Source organism: Meles meles, chromosome 7 (assembly GCF_922984935.1).
Source record: "Meles meles chromosome 7, mMelMel3.1 paternal haplotype, whole genome shotgun sequence".
Lineage (NCBI taxonomy): Eukaryota > Metazoa > Chordata > Mammalia > Carnivora > Mustelidae > Meles > Meles meles.
This window is the reverse complement of record NC_060072.1, coordinates 33494739-33507665: the sequence shown is the minus strand read 5'-3', so window position 1 is coordinate 33507665 and position 12927 is coordinate 33494739. Positions and strand designations below refer to the sequence as shown.

Here is a 12927-nt window from a genome sequence, read left to right as displayed (position 1 = left end):
GGATGCATGCATACGTGTGTGTTTGTGTGTGGTATTCTGTTGGAGTTGAAGTCTGGTCCTTTTATGTTTATGACCCCTCTTATATTAATTGGTAATGGACGTATTCAATCTTTGAGAAGTTTTATGCTGAGTGAAATAAGTCAAGCAGAGAGAGTCAGGTATCATATGGTTTCACTTACTTGTGGAGCATAAGGAATAACACGGAGGACATTGGGAGATGCAGAGGAGAAGTGAGATGGGGGAAATCGGAGAGGGAGACAAACCATGAGAGACTGTGGACTCTGAGAAACATACTGAGGGTTTTGGAGGGGAGGGGGGTTGGGGGTTAGGTGAGCCTGGTGGTGGGTATTAGGGAGGGTATGTATTGCATGGAGCACTGGTTGTGGTGCATAACAAATGAATTTTGGAATATTGAAAAAAATTAAATTTAAAAAAGAGAAGGTTTATATTAAAAAAGATTCATATTTAGCTTAAAATATATCCTGTTAATTATTAATTGGTTCCTTTTTCCCTCTTCTTTAGTATAAGTTCAATAGTAGATTTTGATTATCTAATCATGATTTGATCAAGTATTTATTGGTTATACATTATTATCAAAATATCGACTTGCTTGGTCTTTGTATAAGGTTTACTACCACAGGTAGAATACATTCAAAGATAACCTATTTAGAAAGAATTTTGTTGCTTTTGGCAAGTGTCTACTGTACTGTGTGATGTTATATGGATCTATATCTACTATTCTATATACAATGGCAGGTCAGGCATGTGCAAGCAGTTAAGACTATAAAGAAAGTAAATGCATTTGAACCAATTTGGTCCTCATATTATCTGACTGTAGTCAATAAAACTTTAATTATACCCCTGTTATAAAAAATTAGAAAGGATTCAAATACAGACCTTACCTCATTTGGAATATTCAATACTTTGTATCACGTTCAAATGTCAATGGAGAAAAAGACTGACTCAAAACTTTAAATCAATGGCCAGACTGGAATTGTCTTAGAATAAAAATTAAGAATAGTAAATCATGACTGGGAAGATCTTCAATCTGCTCTTTGCTAACTCAAAATCCTTTCTGAATATCTCTTTTGTATATTCAATTATGTTTATAAACCTGTACTTGGTCTTTACTATATTTCTATATTTTATATCATCTTAATTGAGAAAAAGAGGTTAGTGTTTTACAATATTTATAACATATTTGCCATCTATCATTTGTAGACTTTAAAATATTTGGAATTATATTTTGAATTCTCTACTTCTTATAAATATATGAATTACATGCCTATTGAATTCTGATTATTGTAATTTCTTTACACATAAATATTTTCATCTTTGTCTTTCTGAAAACTTATAAAACATTATTAGAGTTTTAAAATAAATTTAGGACTACTAAAAAGTAACTAAGGCCTCAGCTCAGTACCAGCTTCTTTAATAGTGATGTAATAGGGTCCATTATCAATAGGATCCGGAAGAAATATCTATAAAAATCACAGTAGTCACAATTCTGAATTCATTTTGCCATTCTGCTCTTATGTGATGTTACATTCTAAAGGAAGTGCAGGATATTGGATATTTCTTTAAGAATTCTATTTTGAATGTGTAAAAATCCAGACCTTTTCTGTGTTAAGATAGAGTACATTCATCCTGATTGAAGGACATAACAGAAAATAAAATGAAATGGAACTTATATGAGAGCACTTTATTAAATTCTCAAGAACAAGCTTCTTTACACTTTTCAGCATAAATAAATAATGCAGCTTTCACCTGAGTCAGCCTTGTTGGCTGCTTTCCAGAGGCATCTACCTGAACAGTTAGGTTCTCCCTGGATACCTTTTTTCTGTAGCTGCTATGCTGGGGTGTATTTCTCAGTAATAAGACAAAGCTTTATGACAATCATTTTCTGGATAGGAATGCAATTCAATGGACTAGCTGCAGACTAAGTGTATACCCTTGTGGCTACTTTGAAGATGCTCACAGCCCAGAGGCTAAGTTGATTGGGCATGTAGTGTCTCTCCTACTTAGTTTGCCTTGTAATAGTATTTGTCTCTTACACTGAGCTTGGCTTCCTTTCCCAATGAAAGGCACATATGTCCAGGATATGTAAGCGTACATTAAACTGTTATATGCCAAGGATTTCAGACCACAAGTGGATTTTCTAGCAAAAACAGCAGAATAGAATGTGCTAAGTAACTCCAGAGATCTTTTACTTGTAATTGTTTATCTGATTTCTCTGAATTATAACTGTTACTTCCCCCTGAAATAAGGAAGGCAGGAAAAGAAAGATCAACTAATGTTTATGCTTTAGCAAATAGTACACATTGTGGCATTCTGGAGTCAAGGAAAAAAAAAACTGAAAGACATAATTTTGTGAAAACTGAAATAAACACAGATAAAAGGGTCAAAAGGGACAAAGGTTACAAAGAAGCTACATTATATACTAGTAGGTGGCTGGCTTTCCGTGGCTATTAAACATTTTTAGAAAAACAATTTTAATGTAGTTTTACATTAATTATTTAAATGTTTTAAGTCTTTATACATATTAAGCTTTGGGACAAAATTTAGCTCTAAATACATTTAGGTTAAAAAAATCATCTAGTAAATAGTGAGAAACTAAACTAATAAAAATACTGTCATTAAATTTTCAGTAAGGGGGGTGCCTGGGTGGCTCAGTGAGTTAAGCCTCTGCTTTCGGCTCAGGTCATGATCTCAGGGTCCTGGGATCGAGCCCTCATCAGGCTCTCTGCTCAGCGGGGAGCCTGCTTCCCTCCCCAGCCTGTCTCTGCCTGCCTCTCTGCCTCCTTGTGATCTCTCTCTGTCAAATAAAAAAATAAAATCTTTAAAAAAGATAAATTTTCAGTAAGGGGAATGATTGTGTTTAACCATCATTTTAACTCATTTTTTTCCAACTTAATATAAGTATTTAAAAACAATTACAAATTTTAAAATGAAGGAGTGATCTCTTCTCTACTCTTGGACTGATTTGTAAATGTGGCTAAATATATATGTAATCTAGTCAGAGAACATTTCACTAAGAAACTACTCTTTATTAAGCATTGTTTCATTAAATCACACCTTTAACATTAGATACATAGGACTTAAGCTTGGATAGAAATGTGTAAAAATCCACAAGACAGGGCAAAAGAATCTGATCCTCTTATAGATATACTATTACTTTTTATACATTTATAATGAGTTTGAAGAGGTTCTATATCAACAAGATATAAGGATGCTTGCTGCATACAATGATCTTTTGTCTGTTTAAAATGAAACACTGAAATTGCGTTTAAAATTGTCTCACAAATGCAAGTCATTGAATACAATAAACATCCTGCCAATGCCATGTGTTTGATTTACAAGATGTGATTTACTGCTGCCCGTAAACACAGATGCAAGAGATAAATTTTTATTACAAAATTAAATCATTTATCAAAGGCTCTCTTTGTTAACTTATGACCTTTAATTTTATCCAGAAAAAAATAGGGGGATCACATGGGCCTTGTTATATTGTCTTTAAGTATCATAAACCTAATAATCATGTTTAAAGAAAGGTCAAAATGCATGCCATTAGTAAGTTTCTCCAGTTTGCTATGTTTACCTAAGTCATGCCTAGTCAAATTCTATTCATCTGTGGTGATTTTAGCCATTGTGAATTGTCTATGGAAAAGAGAATGAAGGAACCACAAGATCAAGAAACATATATGAATGTAAAAGGCATAGGCATAGTCAAGATCTAGAATCTGGCAGAATTTTGTCATCAAAGAACGATGCTAATGGAAGCAAGATGCTTTACAGAAGACCTCCTGAGAGGATCTGTCCCAACTAAGATCAAACGGTTGGCTTATCGTTATAGAATAGTACATGGCAAATAATGCGTTGGTAAGATCATGTTCAATTAGTGAAATAAAACATTTTACTGGGAAATGCGTTTTGTGGTTATTGGCAGATTTTTCTCTTGCTAAGATAGTCACTGAAACTTTCAGCATGCTTGCATGGTGGAAAGTACTTTTCAGTCCTCTCTGTGTCTAAAGATTTTGATTTTCTGAAGTATGTGAACAAGAGTAATAACATAAAGACTGGGATTTTTCCAGAAATCTTAAACTCAATTCAGATATTGAATAAAAATAATGTCCATGTTATTGTCATCAGACATGAACTGATGTGATACAGTGATAACAAATAAAGAACAAATTGAGATCTCAAAATTAGCCAGAGTAAGTCCTTTTGTGTGTTTCTAGAATTTACTTAAAAATTCATTTACATATGATATACTAGTTTATCCTTTTTAAAATACTGAATAGTTTTCACACCATTGTCTCTAGTTCTTGAGGTTCTATAGTACTTTTCACTGAATATAAATATATAACATGGTGGCCATTTATGACTATTTAAAATCAAGTGAAGTGTCATACATCATAATAAAATATTATTTCTTAACAAAATAGCATAATTAGTACCATTAATTAAAAAATAAGATTCCAAAAAACTTTGATGATATATAAAAAATTGAGAAAGTAAGGACTGATATCTTTAAGCAATTTTTAAAAATTCTACATATTTCAAATTAAAGCTCAAAAATTTTTATGGCTATACATAAAATTAATTCAGCATAATGATGATAGCTAATTTATTTATAGCCAAATATACATACCTGAGCTACTATATGCAGCATTAAAGAAAACATTGCAACATAAATCAAAATAATTGTTATGCTGGGATTCTAGAATTAATACAAAAAGTAGCTAGATAGAAAGTATACATGTTAGAGTTTTGCTCAAACTAAGACTATTTCAGCAGCCTGGGATTGAAGTTAGGTTAAAATTGGACTAAACTTAATTTGATTTAGACCTTATTTGTAACAGCAACAACAAAAATAATCCCCCAAACTTACCAGAACATAGCTGTCTTCAATGTACAAGTTCATAAAGAGAAGGAAAATGACAAGAACTCCCAAGAATGACACTGTGGAACGTTTTCGTAGGCATCTCATTTTATCAAGTATTTCAAAAATATGCTTCATTTGATAAAACTTAAACATTCTATCCTGGGGAAAAGGGGCACAGAATTACTGACAATTAACTTTGGATGTAAGTTTTTCTTTATAGGTATCAAAAGCCAAACCTTTATAACAAGTCACCCTTCACCTGTTTAACTAAAGTTGTTTCCAATTTCACACATATGATTTTCACAGATTATTAATATCTTAACATACGATCAATGTACTGCTTTATATTGATGTGGAGGAAATAAAAATAAAAGGGAAATCTCAGTTTTTTCTGAGCAAACGAACATTGACAATGATAACGCCAAAAAAAAAAAAAAGTCCTTTGATAAGAAACAGCACAAAAATAAGAAAGAAAGACAAACATTAAGGTAAATTCTACCTCCTCATACTATAATGTAATGAAAATGGAGGAAACCAGAAGCTTGGGCCTAATATTGATCTTGGAGTAAGTGCACCAGAAAGAACACCTGGGAGGGAAACTGGGTCAAAGAAAGAGAAGGAAGTTAAACTTTTGGGCTAAGTCCAAACATATCTTTGAGAACTTGAGTTATAGTTGATTTGGTTATTTTTCAGTAATTCTTGTTAAACCAGAGTAAATCCTAGAGTGACATACCTACATGGCCTTGCTTGATCTACTAACTAGAAGTTTGGCTGGTTAAAATAATTCACGAATTGCAAAATAGCAAAATGAGCACCAGCAAGATTAGTGGAAATCTATTTTTTTCCCATTCTACTCTTCTACATGTGTGTTATCTTCTAATCATTGATTTATTTAGATTACTGATCATTTGTTTAAAAACCATAAATATATAAAAACATATAAAAAATCAAAAGACTAGTTGAATCATATTTTGTCTAAAATCAAGTATAATCTGGAAACTGTACCACGTCTAGCTGGGTACTGGGTCTCCCTGAGCTCAATGTTAGGATGAAGTATTTATATGAATAAAGAACTTCAGGAAGTGAAAATGGCTTCTTAAATGTTGTCTAGGACATAGCAATCAAACAATGTCTCTTTGCAAGAAAGAATTTATGAATCCTCATAAATTATGAAAAAGACTATTAGGAATTGGGAAAAAGGGTTAACAAAGGGGAAGAATGGAAAAATTCTCAAAGAAAATATAAGAATTACTGTTCATTTCCTTTAGCTATATTTTTCTCTAGGGTTATTTTTATTTTTTTTGTTGACTTGTAGAAGTTTTAAATATATGTGTAGAGATGCACACAGATACATTTATCTTTGCTTATGATGAAAATATTTAGGTATCTTCCCCAAGTATTATATCTTCTGTTGGGTTTGGCCAACCCTGAAGTGGAGAATGAAACGATTACCTAAGTAGGAGAAAGGAGAGGGCGTGCGGACAAGGCGCACTAGGGGCAAAATGTCCCAAGCTAAACTCCGTCTACTTTTATTGTGAATGTTGTCAGTACATTGGGGAATAAGAAAAAGAAGGAATGTGAAGCTTTAATAATCAGGACGGTGGCATAGGGAGTAACCTCAGAACAAGCTGTGCTCCCCACGTGTGCGCAGGCAAGAAGTGCGTGGAGTACTGATCACAGAAGATAAATGTTTCTGAAATTTAAGCATTTACTCCCTGGATGAGCGAATTGAGCCGCGACATGATCTGGCTGTTTTCAGCCCAGAAACTGCAAAGGAGGCCCAGTTTTCCAGACACTCCTTTGCTTTTCAACTAGTTTCACCCAGGGAGGCATGTGTTTATTAAATCTGATCTAGCCAGGCATTGTGAATTCTCACAGTTTTCCTCTTCTTGGTCTGACTTTTGCAGTGTAGTGTTTTTTATTTCAGATTTATTTCATACATAAAACTTTTTTTGGTATAATGTTTTGAAAATCCTTCCCAATCTTGATGTCATACAGACAATTTCCTTTATTTTTTTTTATGGAAAGATTTTTAATATATCTAGCATTTCTCTTTTTGTCTTTTATCATGTAGTAGAATAATTTTATTTTTTTATTTTTCATCTGGAGACCTGATGGTCTTCTACTTATAGTGCACTGGTCATAACTACTAGTCACCTTACCACTCCTGACTTCAAGGCTGTGGGGAAGTATAACCACCCGTATAATCAGAAATAAAAAAGAACATTACTATTGTATATCACTCGTTATATCGAATCAACCATTTTTTGATATGTGATGCCACTTCTAGAATAGATCACTTTCTACTTTGCATTCAGAGTTTAAAAATGTATTTATAGATCCATCATTTATAACATTTTTCAACAAAAAATTACGTAACAATTTTAAACCAGAGCATTATAAGTGAAATTCTGTTATCTGGTAATGGTTTTGTAGATAAAACCGCATTATGTTTGTAAAAGATTTTCATCTGAATTGTGAAAATTGACAAAAATACAAAGGATTAGAATCTAATCATACACCAATGGATACAATATTTTAAAATATTTTTAAACGTCAATTTGGGAAGACCTATCAATAGCATGAAATGCATGTATTCCCTTTAACTCAGCAATTATACTTCTAAAAATCTATTCAAAAACAAAAACTGTATTTGTGAGTAAACATTTAGCTATGGTGTTACAAGACAGTGATGTCTGTAAAAGTAAATTGGAAACTATTAAGATGTTAACAGCTGTTATCTTAATATAGAATTATCAAGAATTTTCAATCCTGTTTTTACATTTTTCAATTTCCATACTTTCAGAAGTATATATATTCAGTAATATTTAAAAAGTTACTTTCAATTTTTAAAATTCTCTATCATCTGTTGGAAAACAAAACTGCATTTTATTTCTTGGACACAAACATAAACAGACTTTTTTTTAAAGAAAATAAAATTTAAAAATATGTAGCACTGTATGGTATGTTTTGGATGCTCTGAATTTGAATGTTATAAGTGCAATAAAAATGCTAAGTCAAGAAGTATATTCTAATTCTGTTCTTTTGAGACAAAGACAAAATGTAAAAAATGTGACTGCAAATTGAATTTGCAAAGTTCAAATGTAGAAATTACATATAAAGAAAATAAGTCTATCTATTAAAAGTTATTAAATACTTAATAAATACTAGGCAATATAGTTTGTATGAGTAGTTCATTGACCTTTCATAACAATACATAACAATACTTTAATACTCCCATTAGTTTTACAAAAAAAAAAAAAGACAAATCCAGGGTTTTCTTGAGGTGTTTCTAAAAGGAATAATTCCAGTTTTTAAATATTAAAATTGATCAGTCTGCTTGATTAACCACTATTGGTATACAGTTTACTAATTAGGTTTCACATGACATTTTAGACATCATGTTGCCAACAAACTATCCCACATATATCATGATAATAACTTGTGATACCAATCTCTTGAATAAAATAGAAATAATATAAAAGACATAAATTCAGTTTTTTGGCAGAAAAAAATTTAACTAAATTTATTTAGCCTAAAAAAATACAAATAAATAATGTGAGGAGGTGGGTGATATATGGTATTTCAAGTAATATGAGAAGTAGGAAGTATAATACTTTGGAGGCAATACTTGAGAGCACTCTGCAACAATGCAAAATAGTCCAAAACAATAACAAAACCACAAGTTGTAATTCCAGAGTTAACAAAGAAAGAAAGACAGAATCCCAAGAGAATAATGGTGACCATCTAAATTCTAAGATCTAATCCTTCAAATTAGAACCCTCCAAAATCCACTCAGAACAATCAGAGCACAAATAACCTTCCATAGTATACACCATGAGAAGATGATATCACAAATTTCACTGTATATATAAGTGAAAACAATAACACCCAGAACAGGAAGAACTGGCTGAGGACCCCAAACCAGAGTAAACAAATGATTGGAAAACAGATCAAAATATGTGTCATTTATTTAAAAAAGAAATACCAGATAAACTACAGTAAAAGAAAATTAAGGAAGCTATAATTCATACAAACTTCTTTCCCATCTGAAACAGGATCATCTGGGTCCAGGAAAATCCAAATAAATATTTTTTAAAAAGAAAAAACAAAGAAGAAATACAGAAAATTAAATATACTGAGAGGAAAACAAAATAGCTGATTTCAGGTGGGGGAAGGGACTCTGCGGTGAGGCAAACTTTCTGTTGTGTCATGAAGCAAGAAAACTCTTAGAGATTAGTAGGAGCATTTCCAAAGGACATAGAAAACGGCTTGAAGAGGATTCTATTGAGAAAATTTGGGAAAATCTATCCATTAAAAAATGACTGTGATTGATAGCAAAATATTGAATTAATATAAATTCATGTATAGAGAGCAATGATAAAAAGAAGAGAAAGAGAAAGCAAGAAACTTATCTACCAAAATTAGAGGTGATCACTACATCATCTGATTCTAGAAACTGGTCTTTGAAAGAAAAGTATTAAGGTTTCCTGTTTTTCTTTTTTTTTTTTTATTTATTATTTAGTTGACAGAGAGAGAGATCACAAGTAGACAGAGAGACAGGCAGAGAGAGAGAGAGGGAAGCAGGCTCCCTGCTGAGCAGAGAGCCCGATGCGGGACTCGATCCCAGGACTCTGGGATCATGACCTGAGCCGAAGGCAGAGGCTTAACCCACTGAGCCACCCAGGCGCCCCAAGGTTTCCTGTTTTTCTAAGAGGAACTGTATTTCATCCACATTTAATGACTGGTATTTTCAGATACTGGACAACAGGCAGCACAGGGCAACGATCTCTGAGGGAAAGGAAATGAAAGAAGTAAATGCCAGGATTTTTCTAGTTTGTTGCCAGAAGGCAGTTGTCAAAAGCCTGGGCAGGAAATTGATGAAAGAATTTGAAGAAGTCACAAATAAAAAGATAACCTCTGTTCATGTATTGAAAGAGTTAGTATCATTAAAAAGCCCATATTACTCAAATAAATTCAAGAGATTCAGTGCAATGCCTATCACAATTCCAATGGTGACATTTTTTACAGAAATAGAAAAAAAATTCTAAAATTTGTCTGGTGTCACAAAAGACCCTGAAAACCCAAAGCAAACATAGGAAAGAATTACAAAGCTAGAGGTATCACACTTCCTGATTTCCAACTACTGTATTTTACAAAACAATAGTCATCAAAATGATACGATACTGTCAGAGAAATAGACACGGTTCAATGGATAGAATCAAGAGCTCAAAAATAAGCCCACACATTTACAGTCAACTAAATATTTGACAGGAGAGCCAAGAATACTTGATAAGGAAAGGATAGTCTTTTTAATAAACCATGCTGGAAAAACTGGACAGCTGTATGCAAAAGAATTAACTGGACCCCTATCAACAATTAGAACAGTTTCTGGAATGCAAAGACAGAAATAATTCATGTTCCCTTCATCCAGAATAGAAAAAAATTGTCATAGATTAGGCATCAGATGGAGTACTCAGAAGAGTATTACCTTAGTAGGTAAAATCAGCCCGAGACTGGAAGCTTTTCTGAAACCAGCACTGAATAAAGGGAATTATTATTAGAAAGGGAAATTATAACTGGAGGGTATTATGTTAAGTGAACTAAGTCAATCACAGAAATACAATTATTATATGGCTTAGCTCATATGAGGAATATAAGAAACAGTATAGAGGATCACAGGGGAAGGGAGGGAAAAAATCACAACGCATAAACTGTTCCAATTGTTCTTTTCCAGTGATTCCTTACCAGTGTTGGATAGTGTTCTCACACACATGCACTAAGTGCTCAGTTAAAGACATGAGGGAAACCCTTTGCAGATCTCTCTCTTTCTGTCTCTCTCTGCCTTCATTTGTAGTCTCCATATAGCTTTCTCCTCTCTGGTTCTCTGTCTGTGAATTCTAGCCAGGTCGGAATCTCAGACTTCTCAACTATGTCTCTTCATCCTAGAGAGCCCACTGTCTAATTGGATTCGCTTTTCTCATGCTGCAGCCTAGAAACTCTAAACAGTAAGCTGTGGCAGTTATCTCATTTGTTTCCCTTCTATCAGGAATCCTGCCCTTTTCTGCTTGTTGTACAAAGTGTGAATATTTGTTTCACATATTTAGTCTAGTTTTTCAGTTAAGGAGAGAGGGTAAATCTGCTCCCTGTTTCTTCATCATGGTCAGAAATATCTTGCTGGTGTTAAAATTCTTTGCCATGCTTTCTTCTCTTTTTCTTGAGAAACAGTATTGCATTATTGTCTGCTTTTAATGTTACTTGGGATTTCTAATGGCACCTGTTTTTCTTTCCATTATAAATGATTTGGCAAATGTAAAAGGGATTGGTTGTGTTGTCTAAAGGCTTGTTAATTTTTTTTTTTTTTCAAGTTTGAGCTTTATTATTTTTTTTTATTATTATTTTTTTTCCCTTTTTATTTATTTATTTTTTTTTTCAGCGTAACAGTATTCATTCTTTTTGCACAACACCCAGTGCTCCATGCAAAACGTGCCCTCCCCATCACCCACCACCTGTTCCCCCAACCTCCCACCCCTGACCCTTCAAAACCCTCAGGTTGTTTTTCAGAGTCCATAGTCTCTTATGGTTCGCCTTTAAGTAGGCTCCATGCCCAATGTGGAGCCCTGTGTAGGGCTTGAATTCAGACCTGAGCTGAGAACAAGAGTCGAATGACTAATGACTGAGCCACCCAGTTGCCCCTGGGCTTAAGTCATTTTTTAAAAGAAAATATTTTCTAACTATGCTGCATGTGTGGGTAAGCACACATGCACAGATACACACAAACCCAAACTTTAAACTGTATAAAAGAAATATGTTTAAAAAACCATTATTCAAAAAGGCTAATGGTAAAGGGATGAGCAAAATATTTTGAGCAAGTTCAAACAATGAGATACCATAGTTTCACACCCCAATATACAATGTGAGTGAATAAAGTCCATAAAAGCATAGAATTACTTAATTAAGTCTACTTTGTAAAGCTAAATGCTGCAATTCCTGACAAAATACCACCAAATAACACAACCAGCAACTTCTTAAATCAGAAACATCAGAAGATTCAATAAGTCAAAATGTCTTATATTAGGAGTCTGTAAATGCTCACAGCCCAAGACAGGTCAAGAAACCAAAAACTGTGAAACATCAGAGCAGAAACGTGCATAAATCAAGAACTCTTAGAAACATAAGCACATGTTTATGGATCTGCAAACACAGTGAGGGCCAGTAGTAGTCTTCTCTCAGAATCTGACAGTTTAAATAGCAAAAAAAATAGCAAAGATAGAGCATCTGGAAAATCCAACATTATCTCTTAATATTTAATTTGTGTGTGTGTGTGTGTTTTGGTCAACAAAGTAAATATGGTTGGTAGGAATTTTAAAGAATGTTTGCTGTCTGGCCATAAACCAATATAATACAAAATAATCTAACCAAGGAGGAGACAATCACATCTGATGAAAGAGATTGATGATTTAGGTAGAAATGTGATAGAGAAACAGAGAGATTTAAAAGCAAGGCAACTCTTAGATATCACGGTAGCATTAGTGGGTAACCATTTTTATTTTTTCAAAGATTTATTTATTGATTTGGTGGGGAGAGGGAGTCAGAGGAAGAGGAAGAGAGAATCTTAAGCAGACTCTACCCTGAGTGTGGAGACCAACATGGGTCTCAGTACCACCATCTTGAGATCATGACCAGAACTGAAAAGAGTGGGACACCCAAATGACTGTACCACCCACGCACTCCAGGTAGCCATTTTTAATTCACAGACACGCTTCAATAGCATTATTCTCTCAGGGCCCTAGTGTGAAAAGAAATCATGTTGATACAAATAACTGATAAAGGTATCTATTGAAAACCAATAAATTGATCCTGACAAACTCAAGTTCACCATCCTTTACAAACTGAAAGTATTAAAAAAAAGTAAAAACTTGGTTTGAAATTGTTAAATAGGTAAGCACAGCCTGATAACAAAAACTGCACTAGCATGCTCCTGCTTGAAAATATCAGTCATACAAGTGAGGACAGATTATCTGAGCAGTCGTTTGGTTCCC

General features: G+C 33.4%; 1 protein-coding gene across 2 annotated transcripts in view; it reads right to left on the bottom strand.

Annotated features, from left to right (window-relative positions):
* Window positions 1–12927, bottom strand: part of MGAT4C (MGAT4 family member C) — a 682332-nt gene that overhangs the window by 5419 nt on the left and 663986 nt on the right. For both annotated transcript variants that reach the window (XM_046012919.1, XM_046012920.1), the window contains one exon: window positions 4892–5044. In XM_046012919.1, the coding sequence (XP_045868875.1) occupies window positions 4892–5038 (147 nt within the window). In that variant the 5' untranslated portion in view covers window positions 5039–5044. The remainder of the gene's footprint in view (window positions 1–4891; window positions 5045–12927) is intronic.